This window comes from Meleagris gallopavo, chromosome 4 (genome assembly GCF_000146605.3).
Source record: "Meleagris gallopavo isolate NT-WF06-2002-E0010 breed Aviagen turkey brand Nicholas breeding stock chromosome 4, Turkey_5.1, whole genome shotgun sequence".
Classification (NCBI taxonomy): Eukaryota; Metazoa; Chordata; class Aves; order Galliformes; family Phasianidae; genus Meleagris; species Meleagris gallopavo.
In genome coordinates, this window is record NC_015014.2 from 31,040,065 (window position 1) to 31,054,775 (window position 14,711).

Below are 14,711 nucleotides of genomic sequence, written 5' to 3' on the forward strand. Positions count from 1 at the left end.
TGTTTGTTTTGTTTTTCATAGAATCACAGTCATTAAGGTTGGAAAAGACCTCTAAGATCATCCAGTTCAACCATCAACCCATCCTCACCATGCCCACTGACCTCTCCTTCTGTGCCACATCTACCCACTGCTCAAACCCCTCAGTGACCTCACCACCCCCCAGGGCAGCCTGTGCCACTGCCTCGCCACTCTTTCTGAGAGGAAATATTTCCTAATAATCAACCTGAACTTTCCCCTAAGCCATTCCCTGTCATCCTGCTGCTGTTATTTGGGAGAAGAGGCTGATCTCATCTTGCTACAACCTCCTTTCAGGCAGTTGTATAGAACCATAAGGTCTTCCCTGAGCCTCATCTTCTCCAGACTGAACAACACCAGCTCCCTCAGCCGCTCCCCATTAGACTTGTGCTCCAAACCCTCATAGTTCTGCTGCCCTTCTGTGGACACACTTCAGGGCCTCAATGTCTTTTTTGTAGCGAGTGGCCCAAAACTGAACACAATATTCAAGGTGCAGCCTGACCAGAGCTGAGTACAGGGAGACAATAGTGGTATTCAGCCAGTGCAGATCAACTAAAGCAAGCTGTGGTAACTACTGCAGTCTCCACAGAGCTCTGGTACCACCAACTCCACATCACCTTCCATTTGTATCACTTTTTTTGCCACCTCTCCTCTTCCCATTTCCTGGGTTTGGTTAAGACCCCAATACTAAGAGCCCTACCACCAGGCTGGTGACATCGCCCTTCAAGTCCCCCTTCTTTCAAATCCCAAGTTTTGATCTTTGTGCATTCACATCTGTTACATTATTTTCAATTATATTAGAATTTCTACCTCCTGTAACTGGTACATGACTGACCGGTATATGACTGACTTGATCCTTCCAAGTCTTCCCCAATTACGGGAGCAGCTTTTGTGCTGAATTATTAAATAAGACTAAGAGTGGTTGGACAACACTCATCATTCAATCACAGGCCTTGCTGCGGCAGGATCACACTGAAAGTACTTCCCCACTAGATGTGGGTTTCTTACAACAGAGAGAGAAGATACAGACAAACTTCCTAGAACCACTAGAGGCCACTAGAAGTCTAAAATAGTGGACTGCAAGACAGAATAAACCAAGAAAATAATGCAGGAAGAATGCAATTCATACTAGTAAGGCAATTGATATTTAAGGCTGGTATTTGCTTTTCATCTTTTTTGCAAAAGACCTGAAATCAGACTATACAAATAAATATAAAATCAGTTACATTATTTCAAAGACTTCAAGAGCCACACACATACCTCATGAAATGAATTACTTGGAGTTCCAGCTCTAAAGAGTAAAAAAAAAGAAAGAAAAGTTTTAAGATGCCAAAAAAATATCAGCTTTAGTTTTGCCACTTAGATATTTTTTCTCAGTGATTTTTACCTTTAATTTGTGGTTTCTTTCCTTAAAAGTGAGCATGTTTTTCTCTATATATATTTAAAGTTAAACTAACATTTATTATTTTAAAGAATGTATCATTCAAATGTGTTATGAAAAATTAAAAAAAAATGATCTCCTACATACCCTGTTTCTGTCCTGATTTTTGCACTCTTGAGATGCACATCACCTCAATATGCAGTATTTCACACAAGCCAGATTTTGTGTAGTAACATTGAACACTGAAAAGCCCTTTGCCTAAATGGAGAAAGAGCAACAACCAGTTAATTCTTGCCCATCATTTCAGGAATAAAACAAAGACTCACTGTCAATGAAACTATAAATACGGGCATTCTAAGCTCAACTGCCAAATAAAACCAACAGGTTCTGTTTACCATAGAAGCCAAAGAAACTGGTTCCCAGACACATCAATTGGCAGCAGGTATACTCAGGAGCTCTCTTTTTTGACAGCACCAAATAAAAAGCATACAGGTCTAGTGCTTATTTTCCAAGATTGCAAAAGTTGAAACTTCTGGAGCCACTTCTTTCTTTTCATGCACAACCTTATCTTTTATAAATATATATAAATCTAAGACCTTAGTTACAAAAAATAAAAATAATTAATTGGAAAAGAAAATAATCCTCTGTAGTTATACCAGATTAAAGTAAGCTATAGTTTTTGAAATTGGCAAAAGGTACCAACACAAGGCTTTCTGGCATTCTGAGGCCAATCATTGGTACCTTGCTATCGGAACAATCTTTCTGTGCTTGGACCAGTGCATTATTGTAGATTCATTCTGTGTACAGGTATCGAATACTTCTTTAAAGCCTGCAATTAAATGTCTGCAAAAGGAACTACAGCAAATGCTGTAAAGCTCCCTTCCATTTGCTATGAAAATCTCAAATACTAACACTTTTTAAGTCTTAATTTTCTAAATTTCAGGTGCAATTTCTAATTCTTGATAAGAACTCCCTAGGGGAGATTTGGGAGGATGTCTTTGCTTTTTCTGACTTATTCAGTTAATAAATTAGCCACAAATCTCCTTATCATTTTCTCACTAGTAATGTGTTACACGATTCTCTTTAGCACACAGAAATATCCATAAATCCATATCAGCAACATTACTTCAGTGGATTTCCAAACATCTTGCTGTAGGCTGTGGATGGCCATGGGCTCTTAAAAAAAATGAGGTGTTGTCTGGTAAGGCTTTTATCTACTCTTTTTGATGGGACATGCAGTGTGGAAGTGCTTTGCTGGCACATTTAAAAGGCCCCCACCTTCACAGTGTGATGGGCTAGAGAGTCTTCTCACTTAAAGCTGCTCTAGATAGTGTGATACCTTCCTAGAAACCAACATTCTTAAAGAATCCTGATGCAGATAAACAAAAGGTACCAATTACCCAAGGTGATTCCAAGCTAACACGCTTGAAAGCATTTCCAAAAGCAAAAGCCAGCTTTTCCATGCACGAGTATCTCTAACACAAGCTGCAAATTGCCAGATAAGTATTAATTGGGGTACATAATAATACCTTTTGGCTTTCAGCTCTTCTAATTTGTTAACAGGAACAGTAGACGTGGAATTGGAGTTCTACAAGCTTTACTTACATAAGGGATGCCAATGACTGCTTGATGTCACTCAACCAGACCTCCTCAGGCAATTAGGCCTTGTGCAATCAGGCTCTTATTTCCTTCCTTTTGTGCTTCAGGTTGCAAGTTAGCATTGGGCAAGCCTCAACCAACTTGATTTGGATAACCAGAAGTTTGGAACATGCTTCTGGAAGCTGTAAATCTGCCTGGGTAATCTCAGGAGAATTGGTACATCAGTTGCATAGAAGTCCCTACTGCCAAGAGCCAGGAAGGTCACATTACAAGGATAGGATTTCGCAAGGCAAGAAGCACGGTGGTTGGTTCCTGGATGAAGGTTGAGATTTACTCTCAAATTTACATAGCACTAACTGTATTGAAATTCCCATTAGAGTGTTTTAGTGTTTTAAAAAAATTAATGTCTCACTTCTGTTGCTGCAGAAATGTCTGTAAAGCTCCAGCCACTGTTAGAACCAAAATTCCTAGGATCAGGAACGAACAGAAAGGACTGAAGTTTCAGAATAGTCTTACAACAAACTAAATAATAGTCTATTCTGAATCAATCACACATTTCAACAGAGTTACTGTTAAAGAAGAAAGGACAAAAAAAAAGGAGCAATTGTTTATAAATACATTTAATGTTATGAAATATATTACCTTTATATCATTCAAATCCTTACTAAATCTTAACAATAATAAAAGGCTTTTAAAAATCTTTTTTCCTTAATCACACAATAGTCTCTCTCTTTTTTTTTTTTAATTCTACCACAGAAAACAGAATCTTCATAAATAAAACACTGACATGGAGTATAAGACAAACCCAGGCCAGACAGTTTGTTAAAAGTTTGTGAAGAAAAGTGCATCTGGCTGGCTCAGGACTCCCTGAGTAAAGTAGACATTCTCCCACTCGCCTCTTGGCTGTTTGGCCTCTCACAATAAAATCTGAAATAAAGGCTGCCTTTCTCATTTTAAAGGTATTAAATACATGTTACTTTCAGTGTGAGGTAGGAACCAGTTTATACGGATTATAGATAGCCTGGGCCTTGACCCCTTATTGCTGCCCCTCCATTTGGTACACAAAAAAATAGATTTAAGTGAAAAACAAAGCCTTACATCCCTCTGAAAGTGAACTACAGTTTACTTTCAATTGCAATTCATCTGCTGATTATAAGGAAGGGCATTCAGCTTCAAAACAATAAGAGGCACAAAAAACTAGGTGTAATTTCTTTTCCCCATTCTCCTACAGAAGTGGGACCTGAACACTACAAGAAAACAGTGTTCCCAAGTGACCTAATCCCAAACTCTACAGTTTGCATTTAGCCCAGAGTAAATTCTTAGTTTAAAAATAGCAGCAACTCAAAAGTGCATAAATTACAAACTTCATCAATAAATTAAGGAAACAGATTTGCTGCATCCAACTATCCTCCTAACTGTCCCAAGATCCTTTTCATTTTTAAATGAACATGGAAAATCAGAAGAAAGATATTATTATTTCAAAAGCAAAGCTGAACTAAAACCTTCAATTCTTTCTGAGACAAGGCATCTTCATTTTTGATGGTTGCTTGTTTTGTTTTGTTTTAATTAAAATTCAAAAGATATGGAAAAAAGACTGGAAGGAGCTGAAAAATAAGACGGTCTCTCTCCCACCCCTTTAATGCTTCAACATAGGATTTTCCATCCACGTGTACATTTTCATTCAGGGTTTGACTTTTCAGGAAATGGTAAGCATCCTGTTCCCATGGATTCTGATTATTACAGAGCTTGCACAGTAGAAAGGCTGAGGAGAGACCCAATCCTGAGCAGAAGAGGAGGTGAGATGCTCTGGAGAGATTTTCAGTTGTTTTAAGTTTAGCTGTGGGGTTTGCAGCTTCTTTCACGTCTCGTACAGACTCCTGTGAGTCCTGTATTCACAGCCTAAAAGCAGTCCTGTGGCCATTCAAAGACAGCAGAAGGAGACAGTACTGGATTGACATTTTGATTCCATATGTTGAAGGCCTGGGCTGTAGAGAACAGCAATAGTCATGTCACTGGACTCCCTTCCACCAAAAATCTAGTAGATGTCATGCACCAAGGTAGGAAAAGTGCTTAATCTGCATGTAAGGATAGCGTTTACTCTGAAGTTTCCATCTGGACTGTTCTTCAATATGAAATTGCTCTTCAGACTCATAAGACAGGATCATATTTATCCATGGCAGAAATTAATCCATCAGTGAAACAAGATGGTTTATCACAATTTATTTTCTTTGCAGTAAGATGACTTCTGTTGGCTGGCATGTCCTTGGAAAGCACACTATTTCTTGACTTGAAGTAAAAAGGTCCCAGATTATTTGTGGTTTATTTTTCCTTTAGCATAAATTTAAATGCTAGGTTGCATTCCACAATGGGGTCACACATTACAAATAAAGTTTGGTAGAGCTAGTGTTGCTGCATCATTAGCATGATGTCAGTTGAACTGTCTGTAGAGAAGGGCATTGGTCCAGAAGTAGCAGCACAGCATCGCGATAAAGCACTTCTACAAAAGCATTTTTGAGTAACTTGAACTTTATAAAATCTATCAAAAAAAATCTGTTTAAAAATGTGCTTTATAACAAGAATATCAAACTTCTGTCTTGTTCCATTGAACTAACTGCAAGCACAGAAATCCTCCTCTTCCTTAGTTTGGACCTACCCTCAGTCCTGGCGGATCCAATATTAGTTATGAAGACCACTGAGCAGGGTGAGTATCCAGGGTCTCAGATGCAGTCTCTGTGCAGATGATGATCTCTAACAAGAATAATAATCACGGGTTCGCTTTCCTAGAAACACAGCTGTGACAACATTTGCTTCACTGGAGGAAGAAGGTTCAGCTTCTCTATGCTTAGAGTGTGGACATCTTCAGACCTCAGCCATAGCTGAAAAAAATTTCTTATTTCCTGAAAAAATGTTTGTGTTTATTAAGGAGGTAAATTGCTAGCTTTTAAATGTTAGTTTAATAACATCTGTTTATAATTTCTGATAAAGATGAGAACGCTTCAAAGCTCGAATATGAGGAAGGCAATCTCATATGTTTAGTATAAATTCACAAGAGCTTAGGATCTCTGACAGCAAAGATAGTGCTTGCTGCAGGCAAAACTTGCTTTGACCAAAACTAATAGGAATACATATATTAAAAAAAAAAACAAAACCTTTCACAAGTACAGACAATTATGAGTTACATGTAACCTATATAATTTTATCCATTTTTGACTTTGGAATTAGATGCCAGTTTTTGAGGTAATCCAGTCACGGAAATAAGTCACTCGTGTGTAAACTCCAGGTTTGTTTGGCTTGGCACATTCATCTCCCCAGCTCACTATTCCCACGAGGTACCACATCAGTCTAGAATCTGGAGTAACCAGTGGTCCCCCAGAGTCTCCCTGGAGAAAGAGGAGGGAAAAAAAAAAGATTTAATTGTTCAGAAGGGAAAATATAATAGATAATATAATATCATAGATAATATATAATAGATAATATAAAATCATAGACAAGAGGGTCTGTTGCATCGAATAAGACAGAAAAGCAAGCAGTATTTCAAGAGCTGCCATTTGTGTAGAATCCAGGCTGTATATGAAATTTGAGTCTGCAGTCAGTAGCTATTTCCTGTTTGCCATGAAGTCTCTTGACCCACCTGCGATTGCATAGTATCCTTCCATTAAAAATCAAGCAAACAAAAAATTCCCTTCTCATTCTGTGACCCTTCTCATTTTGTGAAACATTCCTCATACTGCTTTGTCTTCTCTTCATACAAAGTCGTTTTTACATTTGTTTTTACAGTAACCACTATCCTTTCAACAAACTCTTTTAGACACTTGCAGCAATAACATTTCAGAAAGGATTTCATCAGAAAATTGGTCTTCTAATTAGATAATATCTCCTTAAGACATTAGTCACTCTCAAAGGCTGAATTCAGATACTGTTAATAGCATGACGTGGTAGTAATAGTTCACTGGAAATCTTGCAGGCTTAAAGGCAATTGTCACACAACAGAACAAATACACCATCATCCAGCAAAATGCATTACTGAAACACACAGCAGCTGTACCCTTTTGTTCAGGTCTCTTCAATGCTGAGTGGGACAGGAACAGAGGAAGTAGGTCTCCAGTACTTACCTGCAAGCAGTTTTGTTTAAATCCATAGGACTGGGATTCTGGAAGGGGTCTGTTTTGAACAAGTACTTACAAGTATATATATATATTTTTATAAGTAACATTAATAGCAGTTGCCTTTTTAAAAGTTATCCCTATGGAAATATTTTTGCAGGTGGTAAGATTTTTGTTCAAACACCTGCAAAAATATAAGTACCTGCTAGTGATTGCTGTCCAGCAAATAAGGGTCTGGTGTAGAATGGCAACAGTAAAGAAGGAATAAAGCATCAATATACAGGATACATTTTTGAAATACAGTTAGATTTCATAGAAGATATTATGAGAAGCAATTGGGCTTATAGCAGCTATTTTGAGTTACAAAATGAAAATTTCATCTCATGCCATGAAAGGTTTAAGTTCTGAGTATTACACTAATTTAGCTCCTTCACAGTATGGATTTTATGTGCTAAATAATTTTAAGAAATGCTACTTCACATCTTAATTGCTGTTTGAACAGAGCCTGTATAAAGGACTAATATACCGTTAGTGAATATTTGGTCAGCCAAATACTGGAATCAATATTAAAAGAGTTTTCCTTTCTAATTTTCAGTTATTGTTACCTGACAAGCATCTACTCCTCCTTCCAAGTATCCAGCACATAACATCCTGGGTGTTATGTCCCCATCATACACTTCTTCTTTGTTGCAAGTGTCTGAGTCGATAAGTTTCACTGTTGCTTCCTGAAGAGCATTAGGAGTGGGACCTGAGAGAAGAAGTAGTACAGACATTAACGGAATTGCATTTAATGTTCTCTTATGAAGCACCAGATTAATTTGGTATAATATGGAGGTGTTACTTCTTACTCTCTCTAGGCTGGGCCCTTAAGGAAAATGTACATACTCATAGTTTCATGTAATATTAAGACAGAACTAATGATTGCATGATAAACAGTGCCGCAAGTGTAACACTGTATTGTACAAAGTTCCATCTTATACCAAGGAATACAAATTACCTATCCATTTGGGCACATGATATGGCATCAAGGCATCTTGGTTCTATTGCTAAATGTACTCACAGCTTGGCTTGATATGTGTGAGTCTGGACAAGTGATCATATGTAGCTCACTGTGGAAATTTTCTTGAAAGCCTGCACAGCTCTCTGTAGGATTCTGGCTCGAACTAAGATAATATTTTCTTAGGCTCTCCATTAACACATGCGTGGCTTGACTACCTGTCTCAAGTATCTACAATATAAGATAGAAAAGCTGGAAAAAAAAAAAAAAAGACATTTATGCTATTTTCTGCTTCAGTGGATAGTACCTCTCTCTTTGTCAAATCTAATTTTAGAGCAAGAAACTGCTGCTCACTGTTGAACAAATCTATTGCTTATAGACAAAAAATTAGGCTTGCTGCCATGTAACATACAGCTACACAAGTGATACGTATTCAGTAGTAAATCAGAGCTATGGTTCATGCAGTACATGGGTTGCCTGGCAGACTTGGGACTCACCGTCATTGGTAAGTGCTCCCCAGCCTGTGATGACAGCATAAATGTTATATGGAAAAGTCTGAGATGGCTCAGGCAGACAAACACGGTGTATGTTACTCGTAAACTCAACTTGTTTAGAGAGCTTCACAAGTGCAATGTCATAATCATGTTCTGGGTAGCGGTACATTTCGTGAATAATAATAGTCTTGACAGATCGTTTCAAGGTTGGTGGCTTCAAAAGAGCTCCAAAAGTAGCAGTCCACTTGTGAGGGTGACTCATTCTGAAAAAGGTAAGAGTGCTGTAAATAACTGACTGTAAATACAAGTACTCGGGTGTTTAAACTTCTCACTTCCCATAACACTGTGCCCCATGTAATTGTGGGCTGCTGCTAGAAGAGGGCAATCTTGCACTCCCTTCTCAACCATGGTTTCCTACTCCCTTCAACTTCTCATTCCTGATCTAGCCACTGTTTAGTCACAGGGCGTATGCAATCAGCCCAAAAAGCTCTTCTAGAAAAATCATCTTTACTCTTTCTGGATGTTAATAATTCACTCAAACAGTTGTTCCATCTTACATGTCCTGAAGCTTCACGATGGCTGCACTTGAAACAAAAAGTTCTGAGAGTGCATGGTTGAATGGAAAGGTAGAAATCTGGGCTCAGAACTTCTGTAGCAGCCTGCAGCAGCAGCAACCTAATTACAGTGTGAAAGAGCACCTTTAGAAACAAGTGATAGGCTCGCCCCAAACCTTCTTTTTTTTTTTTTTTTTTTCCTCCAAGGCAGGCAATTCTTCTCCTGGAAAGAGTTAAGGGTGTATTGTAAATCTGGAAAGCCCCACAGCTTGATCCAAACAAGGCACATTCTGCTGCAGATTCTCTCTAAGCTGGGAACTTACTCTCTGAAGCAGTGAGCAGCAGATACAAGCCATGTATTGCTGATGAGCGTAGCACCACAGCGATGGACATTATTATACTGCAAACTAGCTTGCCATGGCCAGTCTCCAGTCTCTGCAGAAGACAATCCTCCAACTATTCGCAAGGATGTTGCTTTTGCTATGGACTTGACCGATCTATTCTGTCGTAACCCGCAGACTGTCAGAGAGGAAAAAAACATGTATTAGTTACTCATCTGTTTAGTAAACATGCCTGCCAATGGCTGTAGGTACTGTGGAAAATAGATGTCAAAAATCACACACCAGTAGGTTCTCCAACAGTATACCATCAATATGAAAATATACCTTCCACCAGACCCCAGAACAGAGATCCTCATGCACAACCCAGTCTGTTAGAAGCCTGAATGAACAACTGACTATCATGGTAAACCATGATGGTCAACGATTCAGGCTGAGGTGCACCAATTAGCCCAAATCAAGAATCAAAACTCTTCACCATACAAACAGGACAATTCCCAAGTCTAGGGATTGCCAACTCAAACATTTCAGCTGATTTGTCACAAGGATAAAACATGAATGATGGCAGTGGTCCAAGCCATGGGTTTTTTACTAAGCACGCATGCAGAGTACATAAGTAAGTTGCTGCTTGGAACCAGGCAGTCGTACACTGCACACTGCACAAATGGCAATTTGCAAACAAACCTTGAGAGTTGCTTCAGGCAAAGAGCAACATGCCAATCCAAGCCAGAGATCAAAAAAATAAACATGGATACCTCCAGCATGGTGTGCATCCATGAAATATTATCCTCCAAACTTGAAGAGAAATGAAAATATCTGTGGCTTCAGCCACAAAACAGACATTCAGGAACAGCTGAAGCTCCCCAGTAGCTTTAGAAACTTCCTCAAGCTATTTCAGCTTTTTTCTCCCATTCAGTCAGCATCAAATTCATCTTACCTGGACCAAGACTCACTAGCTTTCATCCAGGCCCTGATTTCAGCTAGACATTAGGAAAGTAGAGATATAGAACTATCCCAATTGTTTGAAAAAGAGACAGAGCTAAGAATTATTTGCATGGTGACAATATCAAATGAACTATTGCACTGTCTGTCTCCCTCAGACAGTGACCCACAGGGGGGACAACGTGGAAATCCACAATACCTCACTGAAGAGCTGCCAGCACCAGACCCTTGAAGTCCTCAGAAGGCAAACACTGGAGCCACGCAGAGTGTAACCTCTGCCCCTTCTGCTAGGATCTGCACAAGGTGATGTTAACAGTACCTCATAGTCAAAAGCAGCAGTGATAACTCAGCAGATCGAAAGCTGTTCATAAATTCGGAAAATATCACACAATATCTAGAAACTCACAGGATCAGTGTAGTGTCTGAACTGTGATGAAATTTAAAACTGCAATGAAGGAAATCGCTGGCATGTAAAGATATAGCTACTTTGTACAAAACTTCCCATGTGAAAGGAAAACGGGAGAGTATACCATAGCTGATGTGATTGTCTATACTAGCATGTTCTCCTCCTGAAAACTATTGGTAATCTTCAATTACTGGACCTAGATCTGCACAATGCTATCAACTACCTGTTGTGTTCAAAACACAAAGGAAAACTCACAGTTCCCTCAGGAATCCAGGAACACCAGAACTTCAAATGAACTCAAAAATAAATGTTATTTCATCTTCCATTACTTGAAACTCATCTGAAGATGTGTTTTTTACAACTTTTCAATCACTAAATAAACTTCATCCCTGAAAGCTTAAACATCTTTAAAACAGACTACCTCAACTTGATCCCTACAAATGTATCTTTAGAAGACTGATCATACTGTCTTACATTTCCATAACAATTTTTGAGCTACCAGCCATTCCAAAGCCATAATATTTTCATTATAACCAGAGACTGACATAACTTTTGTACATTTTCCCATTGTCCTTCCTTACTTCCAATACACACAAAAGAAAATTCCAATCTTCCAGTTTTTAAGAGCACACTGAAAGCCACTATTTAAAAATCCTCTGCATGTGCCCATTCCTACCAGATTTTGTGCCATCTTACACTCACAGGATGTACTATAGGCCTCTGCCTGGTTGCTATCCTTAAAGTGTAAACCTCATCACTTCGTGCATGTATGGAAAAACAGTAGGAGATGAATTGTTATGCTACAGCATCAAAGACAAGCATATATGAAACAGAGTCTGCAGTCTCTCCAAGATGAAGAGAGGACTGGGTGTCAGCCCTACGCGCACAGGATTAGATGTGAGTAAGTACACATTTTAATCCATTTTTAATAGAGATTGCTTTTAAGTGTAACCTGCTCAAATCCCTGATAAGGACTCTCTTACCTTCATCACATTCTCATTAACCTTTCAGATAGCTGCTGTGCTTGATGTTAAAGTAGTCAGTTAGACCAAGCAATTAAATTTTTCTCTATTGGAAGTCCTCACTGTTCACTTGTTTTTTACTGCCTACACCCAAGAGTTACCTAAATTTCGTAAATCTAGAATTATCCAAATTTTTTAGCCTTCACATAAAAACATGGCTTATTGTCTACATGTCCAATGACACAAAATAAGCAAGTGTCCTGAACACCACAGTGCTCAGCCCCTATTTGCTAAGTCATCCATTTCCTAGATACCAGGTTTTACATTTAAGATGCACCCTCCACCACACCGATGCTGCTGAAGACAGGATTGTGCTATGGCCATCTGTCATCCATAGAGTGATGCAGCAGGACCTGCATGTCTTCCCTCTGCACAAACCTGGGGATTTCTAAAGAGCTCTCTCTAAACTGCTGTTATTTTAACAGGAGGAAAAACTGATGGAACTCAGAAATGGGTGGGGACTTTTCCTAGAATGAAGTTTCACCCCATTTATACTGATTGTTTTTGTCAGTAGTTAGAGTTTTCCTAAGTACGTCAGAAGGCACTAACAAAAGGCTTCTCTATGACTAAGACTTCTTATCTAGGTAGGATTTTCTTACATGTGTAAAGCACAAGGACACATTCATTTGATAAGAGGGAAGAGAAAAGGCTTTGAAGAGCAAGGAAAAGTGCTTGGAGGGTCTTAACGTTAATTACAATAATCAGAAGTTTCTCAAGCTTAAAAAGCCCTCACTTACTGTCATTGAAGATTGCTTCTGCTCTTCTCCTCTCCACAGCTGAAAAAAAAAAAAGTACAGAATAGAGCCAGGAAAACATAGACAAGGCTTATCACCTCCATGGTCATCCAGTTCCTGTGGCTACTTGAATGCTGCATGGCCCAACAGGCAGAGGTAGGCTGCAATAGAAGCCAGGAAAGCTCATATGTGGTTATGTACTTGCACTGGTTGTCACACCCCTGCTCTGCAGTGCAGTTTGCTGTACTCCAGGCAGTCAATATCCTCAGAGGTCCAGGCCAAAGTGCTGCTCTGAGTATGTGACAATACAGTACACCTTGTCTGTCACTAATGAGCACTGGCTCAAGGTATCAGGTATCAGACTCCCCCCCTGCTTACACAGTGCTCTCTTTTTCATGAGAGCTACCATTCCAGGTGCCGGCCATCTAGAGGATAATCACACTTTTAAAACTATTGATAAATTGTCTAGAAGCTCTTGTACAGTATCCACAACTTCACAGTCTCCAGATAGTCTCAGCAGATCTCTGACCTTATCCACGTCCTTCTTTTTTATTTTCTCTTTGCAGCTACATAGAATAATATCCTAGCTTTGATTCCAAACCATGCCAACCAGGACAAAGAATTTTTTTAGAATGCAAAGGGCTCTGCCTGTTGGCTACTGCACTCTTACCGCATTTTGCTTGTGCATTTGACAGTACTTCTGGTATGCATGTTTGCAATCCATTACTACTAGATAAGTACTCAATCTTTATATAACATTAAGCAGATTATGATATAAAAAGGAAACCAAAGGACTGCAAATGAGCATACAGCTGAATTGCAAGGAACATTACAGAACAAAGCCAGTGGCAGGGCAGACATATGTGCATGCAACCACTGCTTTATTTTATAGAAATGGGAGCTGAGTTATAATTGAAAGTTTGTATAGTGACACAGTTTTATTCACCATTCATGCAATAAAGCCAGATAAGGTTTACCGGCAAGCAAGCAACAACTTGTGAGGTCCCCTGTCAGTACAAGTGCTTACTTGCACTTAACTGCTGTGACAGAGAAAGGAGATAACACTCAAGTAGAGGTACTTCTGGCTTTGGAAATGCTTGCTACAGTCCATTAATTTTCTTGGATAATATTGTTTGTTGCCAAGATTCCTTAAATCTGTAATAGTACCAGATAATAAAAGTTACACCAGCAGAGAACTCTAGCAGCGTTGCAAATTTTAATAAGCTAAAAAGCGAGGAAGAAGTGGGTGGAGAGCCACACTGAAGATCTGGCTGATTCATCTATGTGGTGATACTGGCAAGAAGTTCTTAAAAAAAAATCTGGCCCTATTAATTTATTTCAACTCTGATGAGCATCAAGTATTTTCCTGGAAATTCATACTGTTTTCAGTACTATTCAGCATTTGGGTCATTCTAATGTTGTAAAGCTGGAAAATGAAAATAAACCAACAAGTGTAATAAACAGTGAAAGCACATCTTTTGCTTTCAAGTGCAATACTGATTTTTTAAAATTATTTTTCTAATTCTTCTCTGGGTGGAGAGACATTTAACTCATAATGCCTGATTATCAGGCCTGAAGTCAATTATTAATACTTATATTATGTTGCAAAGCTAATCAAGAAGACAAAAGAAGCAACGAGCTTGTTCAAGCACAGTGCCAAAAGCAATTCAGTTGGCATGTTCTCACTACACCGAGTTTTGCTATGAGTCACACAGCTGTTCGGCAAGGCATCCATCAACATCTCTATTTGCTTTTTTTATGAGGCACCTGAAAAAACCTACAAACCTCACGTGGGCAAAACTCTGCTCTGAGACCTATCCATTGCTTCCAGACAGACTATCCCAGATGCTGTTTCTCCAAATATGTTTCCACATGCTGTGAATCTTAAAACAGAATGCCTGTACAGCTCTGAATTTTAGCATATTTTATCAAGACTACATACTGCATGTACTCTCTTTTGCACCCACTGCTAAAGTGCACTGACATCTGCCCAAAAATTTAATGTTGTGTTCGTCAGGGTAGGGTCAATGCTTTGCTCTGTCAGATACAGCGTCCTGGTTGCCTATCTGGAGCATAGGTACCAAAGAAAATACCACAAAAAATAAAAACCAACCAAACAAACAAAA

General features: G+C 38.9%; 1 protein-coding gene across 2 annotated transcripts in view; it reads right to left on the reverse strand.

Moving 5' to 3' along the window:
• Positions 1-3,631: 3,631 nt before the first annotated feature.
• LOC100549159 (transmembrane protease serine 11E-like) overlaps positions 3,632-14,711 on the reverse strand; it is a 40,036-nt gene continuing 28,956 nt past the window's right edge. Inside the window, exons 6-10 of one of the 2 annotated variants that reach the window (XM_031553076.1) lie at positions 12,589-12,627; positions 9,467-9,662; positions 8,593-8,852; positions 7,704-7,846; positions 3,632-6,375 (exon numbers count right to left, since the gene is read on the reverse strand). In XM_031553076.1, coding sequence (XP_031408936.1) covers positions 6,214-6,375; positions 7,704-7,846; positions 8,593-8,852; positions 9,467-9,662; positions 12,589-12,627 — 800 coding nt within the window. In that variant the 3' untranslated portion in view covers positions 3,632-6,213. Of the gene's footprint in view, positions 6,376-7,703; positions 7,847-8,158; positions 8,348-8,592; positions 8,853-9,466; positions 9,663-12,588; positions 12,628-14,711 lie in introns of those variants that run through there. The other variant, XR_004159577.1, reaches the window with a different exon arrangement.